Consider the following 17,274-nt stretch of genomic DNA (forward strand, 5'->3'; position numbering starts at 1 on the left):
CCGATGCGGGGCCCGAGATGGTTCCGGAGGCGATACCCGTGTCCAAGGCCGTTCCCGAGGCGGTGCCCTTGTCTGAGGCCGTTCCCGATGCCGTTCCCAATGCCGTGACCTGGCCATCGCCACAGCCTGCTCCTTACTGGCTCCCCGATTGGCAGGTTCCGTTCGGGCCACTCAAATGGCGAATTCCTCCCTGGCCGTCTGCACAACGAGAATGGACTGATCCACCGTGGCCACCTGAACTGCCTGGCCCCTCGTGGTCCCCTGAACTTTCGGGTCCACCGTGGCCACCTGAACTGCCTGGTCCCTCGTGGTCCCCTGAACTTTCGGGTCCACCAGGGCCCCTGATCTGACCGAGCCACCTGGGCTACCAGGGGAGCCATCACTGCCGGTCCCAGTTCCCCTACACGGGCCTGGCCCGCCATCCCTCCCCCTGTTCTGCCTCCACCAGTCCACCTCCCTCCTGGTCTCTTTGTTTTTTGGTTATTTTGTTCTGAGGAGCATCTGGAAGCTGCTCCTTAGAGGGGGGTAGTGTCACGGTGTCTGTTCTGTGTCTCCCTGGGTGGCGACTAGAGGTCTCACTTCCCCTTATTGTCACTCCACTTTAGAACTGCATTTCCCATAGTCTTGTCTGTTTCATCACTGCTCATTGCACTCAGCTGTCCGTGGTTATCAATCATTGCACTCAGCCAATTCCCCGTTAGCATTGTCATTTCCCTGTCTATAAATACCCTGGTTGTTTCGGTCATTGTCACGGAGTCCTTGTTGACTGTCACCCTGGTTTGTCGTGGTTCTCGGATGTTGTGTATGTTTCTTGTTTCTGGACTGCTCACCTGGATTGTGACCTTTGCCTGGCTGACCATGAGATTTGGATTATCCTAATAAAACATACTGCAATTGGATCTACCTGTTTGTGTGCGTGTCGTGACATATATATATATAGTTAAATTAAGAAATTACAGAATTTTATCAAAACAGTGTTCAAATATTGAGGCAGGGGGGTATTCCAGAAAGCAGGTTATGTGACATACACGTATGTGTAAGGGTAAGTGGATAAACTCAGCATTCGGTCCCAAAATTGGAGGTAACTTTTTTTTCTTTTATCATTTATCATATGTCTTATTAACCTGCATCAAACAAACAATATAATTCTTATTCTCAAGTGATTAAAGATGAAACAATATGGACTACTGTACATTAAAAAAAAATGCTGGGTTGTTTCATCCTTTAAATATGGACTAAGTATGGTTGAATTTTTACATTTAATTTTTAACCAAAGTTGGGCTAGTCTATATTTGATCCAAAGTTGGGTTAAAAACAACCCAGCATTTTTTAGAGTGTAGGTATGTAAATGCCCACTGAATAAAAGAAGAAGAAAGAAGTAGTATGGCATGCTTTTTCTTAAAATTTCCATAGTTTGATTTGTCGAGCTGTTGAGAATGTCTTGTGGTTTAACCGTGAACATACTCTGAGTTGAATTGACTTACTCCTGGACTTTTTGGGACCAGCATACCTCAAATAAGCAAGGGTTGGGTTAATCAACCGAGAGTTCAGGCTATGTGTGACGGTAAGATAACCTTGCTTTCTGGAACACAACCCAGGATTCTTTAATCCTTCGTATGATACACAGTTTGTCCAGATCAAGTAAGAGTGTGGTGTTTTACGTGCTGTGAATGTGAAACAACAATAATCTGAGGCCAAATAAACTGTTTAAAAAATTAAACAGTTTATTTAAACTTACATGATACCATGTGTGTCATCTTTCATGTGCAACATTATCTGAGCGAGGAGATCGTTAGCGCTGCTGGTGTTGCAGTAATGAGCTAAATTAGGTTACTGGCACAGGAGTAGTTGCAATACACTGTTTTAATTTGATTTTGAATGTATTTGTTTTTATTGTTGAATGGTGTCTATTATGATTAATCTCCTGTTTCTGAACACAATGTAATGCTATTCGATCACTGCACTCAAATCTGGAGGACATGACTCATTTAAGATTATTAAGTGACGTGACATACAGCCAAGTATGGTGACCCATACTCAGAATTCGTGCTCTGCATTTAACCCATCCAAAGTGCACACACACACACACACACACACACCGTGAACACACACCCGGAGCAGTGGTTATCATTTATGCTGCGGTGCCCGGGAAGCAGTTGGGGGTTCGGTGCCTTGCTCAAGGACACCTCAGTCATGGTATTGCCGGCCCGAGACTCGAACCCACAACCTTAGGGTTAGGAGTCAAACTCTCTAACCATTAGGCCACGACTTCCCCCAATAATTAAATCAGTTATTGTTGAATAATCAGCTCTAGGATGGAAATATTCCTTTATTTTAACAACTTCAATTTGATCTAGTACTTGGATATCATATTAGAAAGTAAAGTGCATACACTTACATCATTTAGTTTTTGGAGAGCCATATTTTTGTGCAATTGTGTATGTGGGGAGCATTTGGAATTAGTATATGCATGCAATATGAAAAAAAAAAAAAAAAAAAAAAAAAAAAAAAAAACATGTTGCTTTCAGCCCATTACTCATTTGCTTATGCCAAACTCATGTTATAACTGACTTTTGGTCAAACATAAGTAAAGTCAACATGGCCTTGAAAAAGACACCAGGTGGCCTCTCTTCTGGCTGGAAGGCAGGTAATATGGCATTGAAGCTGGCTGTCAAGGTTGAAGACTTCAGCGGTATTGGCATGGACACGTGCAATTCTCATCCAAAATTAGAGAGCATCAAAGCACAGGGATAGCATGTGGCCAGTAGGGAGAAGTTGTAAGTTATCTATGTGAATGCGGTGTGTGACTGACAGGATTTCAGAAAGATCAAGGTGAGGTCAACAAACTCTTTCAAATTCCACCTGAAAGAGAGCTTTACTTTAAAGATAAACAGAATTCCACACATTAAATTATTGATCTGTTATCACTTAACCTTCCATGTGAAATGAACATATATATAGTTCCATCATGAAACTCTAGATGGCGCAGGTGAAGGGTTGAGCTTACTGCGTTGCATTTATATGGCTGGCTAGCATTCACTAGAGATTCCTGCAAACCCTCCACCTTCCCCAGCTCCACCTGTATAGATCTGCTACTGGTTATTTTATATGCTATTTGTGCAGCAGCAGTAACAAGTTCCTGTACTGGCTTGCTACAGCAGCAATAATCTACAACTACAGCAATAACCAACAGCAGCGTAGCAGATCTATTCCTCCAAAACCAAATACATTAGCATTGTCATATCCATCACCATCCTAAAATCTTCAGAGAGTTGTCATGATTGAATTATAGTTATACATTTACAAATCTCTCAAGTTTCTCATTGTCATCTCTCAAGTGCACATTGATCATTTTTGGGGGAGATGCCACTTCATATAGATGCTTGAAAAGACCATTATTCTATAACACAGATTTGTTTTGGTTGAGTGTTTATTCACTTATTTTTTGACAGTCAAGGTTTTTGATTAATTTCTAATGACTTCTGTCTATAACTATCATGCGTGTTGTGTGGAAACGTTGTAGTGTACAGCATATGCTAGATCAGTGGTTCTCAATTCCAGTCCTCGCGACTCCCAGCTTTGCACATTTTACATGTCTCTCTTTGTTAACACACCTGATTCAGATAATCAGCTTGTTAGAAGTGAGCTCCATGCATGAACTGTGTTCCCATTGACATGCTCCCTACACAGTGTTCATTGCTCCCTACTCCCTGAGCAGGGAAATCTGTTGATGTTTACCTCACTTCGGAACATTTATTCATGGATTTGCGCTGCGCAACATCTTCACACACAGACAAGTGTGACATCATATACCTCTGTAAATAAATATAATTTAAATTCACGTCTCACACACTTCAATCATTATATATATGTATATATCACATATATATATATATATATATATTATATCATATATATGTATATGTACTATAGTATATATATATTATATATATATATAGATATCTATATTATATAATATATGCTTCACATATATATAATCATATATAGGGAATATATATATATGTATATATATAGATATATATATATATATATATATATATATATATAGAGAGATAGAGGATATATCTATATATATATATATATATATATATATATATATATATATATATATATATATATTAACAGTCATAAAGGTGCAAGACACTTTTTTAAACTTTGACAAAATTTTTCAAGAGGCTGAAGACACACATACATACTTGCTATTGCATTCATAATTGATAACATGTATAATAATGTGATTTCAAACATGTAGGTAATACCAATATGTGCAGATTAAAATAAATATACTGTATATTTTTGATGAAAAGGCTTATAACAGGCTTTATGAGTTTTTTCAATACAGAACAAACGAAAGAAGGTCGCTAAGAACAGACCTGATCATATTTAGATATTGAAAGAAGGCATGTTTCAACACAGTTTACTCTCTTGTGATTATCATCCTAGAACTCATATTGAACTTATAAAATATTTAATAACTTTGCAATACATACATTAAAATTCTCACCATGTAGTGCAGGCCAATCATGATTGGTCTCTGAATGAATCTATGTCCTCATGTCTCCTTGCACTCATAAAGCATGTCTCCTTGCAGCCTATTTGGACTTCTTTTTTTGATTTGTTTATATGTTGATTGAATAAATTTTTATTTGTTGGTTTTTTTGATTTGATTATTATTATGATTTATATTTATGTTTAGTTAATTAATTTTTATGTGTTTTTAATTATCATTTGTACCTGTAGCTGTGAATTTGTAATAGTTGTGTATGAGTCCTTCAGTTCTCTCTAGTGTGAAAAGATAAATCACAAAATCATATAGTAACTGCTGGAAAGGGTTAAAAAGGGTTAGGGCTAGTTACCCTTTATATTCCCCTCTTGTTTTCTGTCCTGGGCCAGATCGAATCTCTGCTGTGCTGAGTTAACCTGGCTCTTGTCTCTGTTGACTGATCCTGATTGTTCCTGTTGCTGTCTAGCCTAGTCTTGCATAGTTTCCTTCGCATTTATTTTATACCTTTTTGATATTAGGGTTTTCCATTTGATTTAGTTCCGTTCCATCTTGTTCCTTTTTTTTGAGCTCGTGCCTTTTAGTTTAGTTTTGTTTTTCCACTTCCCCCTTTTTGCTCCCCATCTCCCCCATCAGCTCTGACTGTTGGACTCCCTACTGCCTGCCTCCTTGCTCCCATCCTTTGCTGTCCCCGGTCTTCATTGGAAAGCTGGACTGTCTCGTTGCTCTTGGACTGTTACTCTCTGCCATTTGCTTTGACACATGTATTTTTCCTTTTCGTATACTGTTGATTTTGAGTTGATTTTCATTTACATTGATGTGGTTTTTATTTGTTACCTTCTCGGACAGTGGCTTAGTTCCTCTTTTGTGTTTGAAACTCAATAAATCTTTGTTATCACTGCAACTGATTCCTCTTCCGTTACCACCCTGACAGTTATACCTTCAGTCATATTGAATTTGAATTACCTTGACTTTTGAGATTTTTGTGAAGCATTTTCCTTGTATTATTTCTGAACATATATTTGTAAGACAAGTTTGTACAAGATGTAGTTGTAGTTCATGCATCTTTTTTTGCAAAGATATTTAACAATTGATTTGTTTAACATTTACATCATGCTGACACATGTATTTTTCAGAATATGAATGAGCTCTTATTGCATGATAATCCTTCACGTCTGCTGTGTTCTCAAAACTCTGGCAATTTGATAATACCTAGAACTTCAAAATCAACTGCGGGCAGATACTTTTCCTATTTAGCGCCCAAACTCTGGAATAACCTACCTAACATTGTTCGGGAGGCAGACACACTATGTCAGTTTAAATCTAGATTAAAGACCTATCTCTTTAACCTGGCTTACACATAACACACTAACACATTTCTAATATTCAAATCCATTTAAGGATTGTTAGGCTGCATTAATTAGGACAACCGGAACTGGGAACACTTCCAATAACACACAATGTACTTGCTACATCGTTAGAAGAATGGCATCTACGCTAACAGCAGTGAACACACACACAGCAGTGAACACACACCCGGAGCAGTGGGCAGCCATTTATGCTGCGGTGCCCAGGGAGCAGTTGGGGGTTTGATGCCTTGCTCAAGGGCACCTCAAATGTGGTATTGCCGGCCCGAGACTCCTCACAACCTTAGGGTTAGGAGTCAAACTCTCTAACCATTAGGCCACGACTTCCCCTTCTTCACTAGAGGGTTAATAAAGAAAATGTTACTTGAATCATGTTGTAGTTACATATTCAAACTCACTAGTAAAAGGGGTCATGTGACGTTGCTAAAAAGAACATTATTTTGTGTATTTGGTGTAATGCAGTGTGTTTATGTGGTTTAAGGTTCAAATAACACATTATTTTCCACGTACTGTACATTATTTTATCTCCTCTATGCCTTGCCTTTCTGAAATACATAGATTTTTACAAAGCTCATAGTTCTGAAAAGTGAGGTGTACTCTGATTGGCTAGCTATCCAGTGCATTGTGATTGGCTGAATACCGTGTGACAGAAATGTTACGCCCATTAACAATGTGATGCCGTGTGTCCCGGCGCAATGAGACAAAACCAGAAAAACCCATTACAAACGAGGCATTTGTTGCATTCAGTGAGAACATAATTACTGATTATAATGACTTATACCGTCTTTTTACGCGTTGCGTATCGCGCTGCATAAACATAAAACCATGTCTGCATTTGTGATCGGAGAAACTACAAACGACAAGCGCTACTCTACACTGCTCAAAACTCGCGTTTGAATCATCAGTGGAAAATCCTTTACATATTTAAATGTACTTACAGGCTGTGTGTCAGAAACACCAGACTGTCATTGCAAAGTTGGAACTGCCCCACTTTATAGAAGCAGACACCGACATTGTAGGCTCTCTCACAGGAAACAGTCCTTGTCCTCCGCAAAATGCGCTGCATACATCTGAATATTTGGGTTGAACTGTTCTGGAACAGTGTTGTAAATACAACTGAACCACTGATTTCTAGTTGTGTCCTCTTTTGGAAGGCCAAACAATGCTTTCTTTCTTTGCATGAACATTTGGGTGGCGTTATGCAAATCTTCCCACATCATGACGTAGACATGTGGGGGCGTGTTTAAACAAGCCGTTTTAGGAGGGCTTGGTTGACTTTTATAAAGAATTTCTCTTTGGATTTGAGACTTTAATCTTTGCAACTTTCCAGATCTTCTTTATGCTCCAAGAGCTTGTAACACTCCAAAGAGAAAGGAAAAATTGAAATTGCATCATATGACCGCTTTAAAAATTGTAAAAAAAGAGAATCGGTCAAACGTTCTGAAAAAATCAAGATTTTATTTTTCCGCCATATCGCCCAGCCTTCGTCACCGTTCATCTTATCCTCAGTCACTGCCTAGGAAGAAAAGCACACACGATAGACAGTTAAGCACCCACTAAATCCTTCCTTGAGTGAGGCTTCTTGTGGGTTTTATATCTTTCTCCTCTGATGAGTTGAGTGGGAATAGCTGTGACTCTGATCACTGCAGGAAGCAGCCATGATTACCATTGATGATTGAATGGTTTATTTGGAAGGGTCTAAAATTAGACATTTCACAGATTAGAGAGTGGGGATGACACATTGGGAATACCCTGCCAACCTCATGAAGACACCTGTCTTTTGTTGAGGGCTTGAGGAAAGAAAATTTTTGATCGCACCCAAGTACGTGCCACATTCAGTCCTAGGTGGCATTTCCAGGGGTTGTCAGTCCATCCCTTTGTAAGCTTGATAGCACATAGATTTGTTCATGTCCCGGGGCAGTCTTTGGAACAGCCTTACATGGTTCATGCCTATCCATTTGAAGGGAACCTCAATTATTAGTGGGACTGGAGGTGGAGTGTTTTGACCCACTGGGCAGCACTGTTGGACTTCAGTTTACTTCCCTGGCCAGTTGACGAGATCCCAGAGTCGTTACAGGGTGCTGACTGCCCCCTCATATCCAGCCTTCGTGTGGGAAAGGGCCTGCCTAATGACCAGCTCAGTCTTGGTGTGTGAGACCACCAGCAATCATTTTTCTTTACCCCACCTGATCATCATGCAGTATAAGATAACATTTTGGCCCTGATAGATATTCCTTGCCTTCAACCACTCTAACCTGCCCCCAACAGTTCAACCAATCATTCTTCCGGATATTCTTTTGCAAAGGTCTCCCTTGTCTTACCTGCTGGAAGAGATACAAGCACATGCATTCTGAGACAGTTGACAGGTTCCACAGAAAATTGCATAGTGCATGATGGTCACACACTGAATTTTTTTTAGCTTCAGACTCTGATTCCATCCAGTTGGAGGATATCAAACATGTTTGATATTTTGAGAGAAAGTTAGGTCAGAGGAACTGCTTGGAGAATCTTGACAAGTGCACTGAGATTGCCTCTTGCTTGGGTGGCTTCGTCTGTTGTGAGGAGTTTTCAAATGAGAGGACAGATCCTTGTAAATAACAGTACTGTCCTTGTGCCTCTGAAGAACTCTACGAACCAGAACCCCTGAAATGTTGTGTTGTGTGTTCAGCTTTCTACCTACCCACTGTTTTGATTTTGGGGAACACCACATAGTAGCGAGGACGTACCTACCATAAAAAGATAATATAGAGTATTAAACTGTACACACAGTATTATATTGAGTTATTCACATTTTTTTTTTTTTTTTTTTCTACTTACCAGTGCTTTTTTCGGCCTGCTATCGTTGAACATTCTCATTGTGCTCAAGTATTGCCAGCTGAGTACAAGCAAGCATTGAAGGGATGTGAAAGAGGAGGCTTTTGGGACAGTATTTCAGCAGTACTGAATGGAAAACTTCAAACTTACCTAAACAAAAAATTATATATTGATCATAGTGATCAGCACTGTGTACATGCTTTGTACAGTAACATGCTTTATTATAGTGGAAACTTACCAGTAAGCTTGAAGAGAGCCATTTGCCTAAGTTTCAAGGGTTTGTGATGTACTGAAAGCTCTGAAATCTTTTTCAAGCCATTTCTTTCTTCTCTGCTGGTCAGAACTGAGCTCACTATGCAGACATCTTTTTTTGCTCTCCAGTCTAGTCCAGTCCAGTTCCTCAGTCCATGTATGAACCCCACAAATGTGACTGAGAAGTGACTTCCATCTTTTGATCAACACCTTTTGATTAAAATTTCCAGCATCTAGGCGGAACAAAACTATCATCCTTCTTTTCTGATGGTGGATCTAATGAAAGTATGCTGACATCTAGGTCAGTGCTTCTATCAGGCTCTTCTTCACACTGAGCTGGTTCTGAGCTGAAGATAAGCACAGGTAAGTACCATTTTGATGAACAATAAAACACAGGCATCCTCACTCTCCATTGTAAACAAACAGCATCAGCTTACTTGTGAGAATGCGCCCCTGTATGTCATTGATAAGTCATGAGAACCGTTTGCCCAGGCTGTGGATTGAAGGTAATAATGCTGTAAATAATATGCAGTTTCTTGCACAGACCAATCGTTTCACTTCATAATACCTCAATATATCGTCAGGCGCCACAGGTATTAATTTGTTCTAGCCTGTATACGTTTTTTTGAAAAAAAAAAAAAAACCAACCAAAAAAACCCCGGCAGCCACAGACATGAGTTGCCAAGGACCACAGTTTTACCTAAAAATCTTCTCTACAGTTCTGCTGAAGAAAAAAGTCACCTACATCTTGGTTGGCCTGAGGGTGAGTAAATTAACAGCAACTTTTAATTTTTGTGTGGGTTATTGATGTATTAAATACAGCAACATGACAAAAAGCCAGAAATTTGATTACATTAAAAATTAATAATTTTGGAGAATGCAACTTTACTGATGTTTATGCATATGTATCTTCCAGTGTACATTAACAATTCTTGAGTGTGATGTTTTTTTTACAAAGATTTTATTGTGTGTATTCGAGATAGCATTAGATATTATCTCTGTGAGGGTAACTGAAAAGTCTCCTATTGTCTAAATAAATTGCTATTTGAGCTGTCAGAGGTTGGAAGTTCTTCAGTGCTTTAGTGAACAGTACCAGTATTTGGAATGTGACGTTGGGGAGTCACATTATTGACAGATTGTATATGTGAATCTTTCCATTGAAGAAAATGTTGTGGTCTCGAGTCTGTATTTTCATGGACGTGGGAGCATTTGTACTCTGTCTTGAGTTTGCATCAGTTGTAGAGGTTCATGCAGCACTGACGTGAAACCAGGCTTCATGTACCTCAAAGTAGTGTTGCCTCATGAAGAGCTGAAACTGTGAACTCATTTGAGAATTGGTGTCAAAACCTTGACAGGTTAAGTGAAGTGTACTTTATATAGCGCTTTGTTCAGTACAAGTGTTATTTACATGTTATCACTTGATACCAAAATTGTTCACGAAGCAGACAGGACCTTGATATTTAGAAGTTCTACTGACGATGACACAGAGATTCACAAAGTGTTCCAATGAATGTGCCAACAAAAGGTCAGCATGCACAAAAGCTATGCAGCTGGGGATAGGCTTTTAGCTCTACGTCAGTCTCTGTCGAATACATTGGTGTCCCAAAGTGGCGAGCGTGATTTCACCAAGTACAACATGTTCCTGGATCAACATCCTTGCTGATCCTGGAACAACATTCCAATCAACCAATCAGAATTGAAATATAACTTTTCAGGAAATATCAGTTTTAGGCTTACAATCAGGGTTAGGTGCTTTAACCCTTGCTATCAGCTGTCATTCCCACTGATTTTAGGAATAAATTATGGGTAGGGTTAGGTTTAGGGGTAGGGATTGGGATTGGGCTAAGTCTATATTTTTGGACAAAGATGTTGATCCAGGAACATGTCTTACTTGGCAAAATCACGGCGACCCAGCACCTACTTTGGGACAGTCGCCGTGATTTTGCCAAGTAAGACATGTCTTATTTTCTGTTAATAATTTTCCCCTATCTCATAAATACTCACAACTTCATACATACATTTACTGCACACTTCAATAGACAAGCATTTGTTCAGTTGTGTGCACCAATTAAACAGAATGTGCTGCCCTATTTGTAACTTAATTCTCTCACAAGGAATGACAATGAATTTTATAACAGTCAATTTTCAATTTTTCGACATAAATGATGTTAGTAGATGATGCCAGTGATGTTGCTGGACACGATAGTTTTCAAATCCCTTCTGCCCAGGAAGGGAAAGAAAAGCTCTAAAACAAACAGAAGCAGTGAAACTCCAGGAAGTTCAGAGAGTTCACAGACACAACAACATCTACAACCAGCTTATGTGCCCAACAATCAAATTTTCTCTTTAAAGCCTCTCCATCTGCATCTTCCAGATTGTCTAGGACCTTCTTCAATGACTTGAGAACCTTCTCTCCAAGGCTCCTCCATCTGCTAATCAGCCAATCTACCTCAAAGCCTGTGTCATATTTGATACTAACATTTTGACATGATTTTTTCTAGTTGCTTCAGTCCAGTAAGTGTTCATCTTGAAACAGTCAAACAGTTTTAAAGTTATTCTTATGTTTACTTATTAAATTCAGTAAATATTTCAAAGCAAAACGACATGACCCTGATTGAGGACATTTTTTAGAATATTGGGGTCCTACCCTTCCTATTAAACAGTGATATAATTATAACATGATATATAATAATGAAATGATTAGAAAAAGAAATGAAATGATTATATTAAAAGGCAGGAGAAAACACTTCCCTCTGTTATCATTTTATGTCGTTGATAAACAGACCTCATCTTCATGACTGCAGTAATATTTATTTATCGTTGTCTTTCTGCTATGGCATATAATTATGCCTATACAAATCAAGCGTGCTTTATTTTTATTTGTTTATTTTTCAACTCCTTCCCCTTAATTCAGGGGTTTGCTTCGCATTCCCCTTGTCATGTTTCGGTGGTGCAATCTAGAGGTTTAGGTTCCTCAATCCTTTGAAGCATTCCATTTATCATCAACACCTCCCCAAATGATGGACAAATAAAAGTGTACTATAATATAAAGTCGTGGTTTAAAGGTTTTTTTTTCTTCTTTTCTGTTAAGACAAGCCTACTGCCCCACTTTGTGCAAGACAAATTACTTTTTTTTTGCCTCACGTCAAATTTCAAGACTGAGGAGAAAGAAAGACACCGAAACAGCTCATGAAGTGGTTATTAAAAGCCAAGCTGACAAGAAAGAAACGGTTTTTCCATGATGCACAAATACTGCAGTTGTAATACCGTCTGTTTTACAGTTCACTTTGGCGTTTTCGTAGTTTTCCCTTTAATATTTCCCTGTCTCTGGTCGGGAAGTGCTCCTCCAGCAGCATCAGCACCACAGCGCTCCTGGATGCTGCGCTGGAGTATGCACGCATGCGCACCACAGTGGAATTACTGCACAGCGCGCTCTAAGTTGGATCTTCTCTGTCTTCACGGAAACCAGAAAACATATAAAAGTATGGCGATCTTTAGAATAAGACAAAAGAGCTTCGTGCGCGTCTGGACGTTTACCGTGATAGTGGCCGTAGTGTGTGCGCAAAGGTAAGTCTGAACCAAAGCTCTACTCACATCATATGGCTATCTGTACTCCACACACAACTGAAATGATCTCTAAGCATGCATCTGAATCTAACGGTGCCTTTTTCCCTCTTTGCAGTGTCAATGATCCAAGCAATATGTCCATCGTAAAAGAAACTGTTGACAGACTACTGAAAGGATATGACATTCGCTTGAGGCCAGATTTTGGAGGTAACGCACGTTCCTAATTAAGTCCGTCATGTCAGCCTTTTAACATCACCTCTGAACTTTCATATAGTAATATCATAAGCGCACTATTGTGGAGAGTTACGCGCGAATATATCCCAATGATCTCAGCTTTGGAGATGATCGGGACACTTGCTTTCACTTGTTCTGAATCAATCGTTTAATCTGCCGAACGCGATGTTTGATTTGGGATGCTTCGCAAAGTTGACGAACGAATTTGAACCGACTTGGACATCTGCACGTTGTACCCATGTGATGCGTTCTCTGATTTGCACTAATTAATCAGTAATAGTGATATCAGTGATGCTCATGATGACGAATCCATAAATTGTGAAATTATCATTCTGGATGATCATAGTGAAATCAGTGTGTTTAGATGATTTTTGCTTTACTTTTCACCTCCTCCTGGATGTTATCAGGCTGACGTTGAGTTATTAATGGCTCATGCGTGACATGACCATTCGTTTCAGTGTACAAAACAACATCAATTAGCTGTAACGTCATTGGTATGATTTGGTTTGGTTTCTAGGTCCTCCGGTGGGAGTGGGGATGAATATAGACATAGCCAGCATAGACATGGTCTCAGAAGTGAATATGGTAAGTCTCTTATCATGCTGTCCTGTTGGAGGCAAAGTATGTGAGCTCCTTTAACCCCCTTTCCCCCCTCAGTTTTCTAAGCCAGCTAATTTATGTTTCATTTGAAGGGTTATAGTCTATTGTTTTTCACTACATCTGTGGGTGTGCACTTCATATCAGTGGAATTTTAAGCATACTGTAGTGTTCATGAGAGACGGTTTATAACAAAACTTTTCAGAACACGTACTACCTTTTATACTCAGTGTTCACATATGGACATGAGTAATGGTCAGGAAGAGCTAGTGTGGTTTCTATGGCAACATCTTTTTTTTTTCTGCGTATGGACTGAATGTTTTTGCTGGGATTTATAAAATCACAAAACAAATGGATACCAACGTGAATTTCTCCATTTTGGATTTTTATGCTCTTTCCACCCTTATGGTTATCTGGTAGGATTTTCCTCCCCTTAGATACAAGAGCATCCCCTAGTGATGGTTTTGAAGCACAACATGACGTTTTATGTTTGAGGTCTGGTCAAGTGAGGTGATATTCATAACAATAACTGAGAACTGGTAGTGTTTTTGATACAGCAGGATTTTTGTACTCTTATTTGTACTCTTAGCAGTATTTTGAGACTGGTTTTGTTTCTATTGTTCTCAAAATAGCCTAGCGATATTCATTATATGTTACATGCATTGATTTTTTTTCTTCTTCACTGCAGACTGAGAATACAAGGTTTGAGATGTGAATGCATGCAACTGTGCTCGCTTATAGTCTTTGGAGTCCCATTTTATAGTAATTATTAATGTTTTAAGCAACAGTGCACGCATACATTAGTACTGTCAAGATGTCTTTAGGACAAAACAATGATTGTGATTTATGCCGTTTCTGAGTGAATGCATTTGTGTGTGTCCGCAAGCTTAAATGATGTCACTACTAGGCCAAGAAAGCACGAATTCACAGATCACTGCTCTGAACCCTTTTAACATTTTCCTGGCTGGGATCTCACATGCATTCATCTGGATTAAACATTCTTTTGCACTGGATAAATAGCAAGAGCGAGTGTCCAAATCACCATGAACCTTGATGTCCTGTGGCAATGGGGAATATTTGGTTTTGGCACTTGAAGCAATGCGTCAGCCCGTCGTCATTAATGGGAGAAGAGAGGTTGGTGTAGGCATCAACTGTTTTTGACTCTCTTAGTTTTGACAAGTCTCTTACGTAGATCATAAAACAAATGTTTATTAAATCTCATGCTCATTTCTGAATAGAATAACCTGCGCTGCTGTTAAAATGTTCTTTCCTGTTCTCTGTGTATCTCCGATACAGGAAGATATTAGTAATGTTATTTCTTAGAAGAGGCTTTTATAATATACACATATCATTCTTGCAACTCTGATCTCTATATCCTTCAAGATGTTACAGTACAGTGAGCATGATTTCACCAAGTACAACATCTTCCTGGATCAACATACTTTTTGATCCTGGAACAACATTCCAATCAACCAATCAGAATTGAGATATAACTTTTCAGAAAATATCTGTTTTAGGCTCACAATCGGTGCTTCTACACTCTTGTTAATCAGCTATCATTTCCCACTGATTTTGGGTTAAGTCTATATTTTTGGACAATAATGTTGATCCAGCATCATCAAAAGATGTTGATCCAGGAACATGTCTTACGTTACAAAATCACGGCGACCGTTACAGTACACTGAAGTAACACATATGAGATAACATGTATCAGATGCATTACTGCACTTTTTACACATTCAAGCAAAATAATGTCTGAAATGCGCTCGCTTGGTTCACTCATTTACTAATCACTACATACTGAATGGTGCATGCGAGTGTTAATGAGTGAATTTAGACACAACCGACACTATTCTGTAGTTTTACGTGAATGCAAAGTCATGTACAAGAAGTCAGACTATTTCAAATCTAATCGAACAGTTCAGACGGAAAGGCAGTTCCAAAAATTGTATTAACTTTTCCTATTGGATTTTCAACCATATATTAATGTTTTGTAACAATCAGATGTTATATCACAGCTACATGGACCTGAGAAAAAAAATAAAATGGTCGAAAAAGCCAAAAAGACATTCATGCATCAGCATGTTTTTACTCGCGTCCTAATCTTTTCCCCTCTGGTTTATTCCCTCGTGAATCATTGAGTATGAATGCGTCAAACTCTCTGAAGTTTGAAGCAGAGTTTTGAAATGTAATCCGTCCATCTTGTAGATTTTGTTAGCAGAGCAAACATTTCCTCGAAATAAAGTTACCCTTTTCACACAAAGCTCTCAGGACTGGGGCTCCATTGCATTATTAAATTATATATGAACTTATATTAAGGCTTGCTCGGAATTACCCCAGTGGAGCTGTGCCCAAGCAAAAAGGCTCTATGCTTTCATCTTATAGCCCTACAGTATATTGCTTCTGACTCTTTCAATTCTGTCCACGTACAAACATGGTCACACTTCTCCATCATCAAAAATCCTCTGCATCGCACACAGTAGGTGTTAGATGGTATAGTAGGTCCGTCCAGAGAGAGGAGCAAAGGTCAGACATGACCGCAGGCAATATGACTCGCCGACATAGACTTGATGACATTAACAACCTGCCATTTTCTTGGAGGCAGTCCGGGGTGCGGTTGTAAGGAAGGTCATGCTGCGTGATGTGCGTGATTCACCGAAGGACAGATGGATGCAAACAAAGGGGTGAAAGTGAAACTGAGTGCTAATGAACGGTCTTGCAGCTTCTGGGCTCAAGTGAAGCCTGATGCTTTTTGATCTTAGGTGCAGACTGATGTTTGCAAGTGCAAGCGTGTTTTATTTTTTTTCTTACTGTCTTCACTGCAGACTTTGTTCTTACCATCACCTTGACCCATAGGGAAGAAAAAAAATCACAAATTAGATCTTTTTTATCAACTATTTCAGCAATAATTAAACTGTGGCTCTTGCTTCAAAAGAAGTCTAAGCAATGTCTCAAACAGTGGCCTTATTGTCCAAGACCAAAGTCAGTATGATTTCAAGAACTTCTCTTATGCCATCTACATTTAGTTTACAGTTCTTTCTGTATGTTAAAGTTTGTCCAGTGTTTCATCTTAGACAAAGTTTATAGCATTTGTCGAACAATACAAGATCATCCTCAATGGAGGCAATTGAGTTTTCTTCTGGAGAACGTTCTGTTATTTCACCAGTGCCCTGGTTTACAACTACATGATTCCAAAAATAGAGTTTACTGCTGATAGAATTTAAAAGAGAGTGAATGGACACACCCAGTTCATAAAGGTTCCCAGAACAAGCTGATTTTAAACATCAAAACATCCAGGAAACTAAGAGTTGGAGAGCTTAGCGTGTGCGTTGGAGGATTTTGGAATCCATCCCATTCTTTTAGAGTCTAAAAAAAAGAAGAAGAAGAATGAAAACACATTAATTCTCAGATTTTAAAATGTACATTTTTGTACTTTTTTGTCTAGTAATGCTGTTAATAATGTGCTAGTTTGATGATAATGTGCCACAAATCCTGTGACATGCCATTTTGGTGACCTCTGGCTGCTCTGATTGAAAAACATGAAAATTTGTGAGCGTGAAATGGGTGATGTTTTAGGATGAGTGGCGTATCTGCTGTAGCTAAAGCATGTTCTGGCTTTTGTGTGTGCTGTTGACCCAGCTGGACTGTGCTGTTTCAATACACTTGAGATAAGGAGCATGTTTGCTCTCTAACATACAAACTGGGGGGCACTCCATATGTTTTTATTTTATTTTATTTTATTTTATTTTATTTTATTTTATTTTATTTTATTTTAAAACAGATAATAGACCTGCATTGTCCTGTGTCATACTGAAAATAAATGATCTGCTCTTTTCAAGCACCGATAGAACAAGCTTGAACCTAACAAGTTTGTTCTGAACTTCTAAACCTTTTTATTAAACATTACATAATTTAGTCCAA

At 38.9% G+C, this 17,274-nt stretch overlaps 1 protein-coding gene across 2 annotated transcripts in view; it reads left to right on the forward strand.

Moving 5' to 3' along the window:
- Positions 1 to 12,277: 12,277 nt before the first annotated feature.
- Positions 12,278 to 17,274, forward strand: part of LOC109086806 (gamma-aminobutyric acid receptor subunit beta-2-like) — an 87,964-nt gene continuing 82,967 nt past the window's right edge. The window contains exons 1-3 of one of the 2 annotated variants that reach the window (XM_042711224.1): positions 12,278 to 12,522; positions 12,638 to 12,729; positions 13,274 to 13,341. In XM_042711224.1, coding sequence (XP_042567158.1) covers positions 12,332 to 12,522; positions 12,638 to 12,729; positions 13,274 to 13,341 — 351 coding nt within the window. In that variant the 5' untranslated portion in view covers positions 12,278 to 12,331. The remainder of the gene's footprint in view (positions 12,523 to 12,637; positions 12,730 to 13,273; positions 13,342 to 17,274) is intronic. The other variant, XM_042711225.1, reaches the window with a different exon arrangement.

This window comes from Cyprinus carpio, chromosome A21, assembly GCF_018340385.1.
Source record: "Cyprinus carpio isolate SPL01 chromosome A21, ASM1834038v1, whole genome shotgun sequence".
NCBI classification, from domain to species: Eukaryota; Metazoa; Chordata; class Actinopteri; order Cypriniformes; family Cyprinidae; genus Cyprinus; species Cyprinus carpio.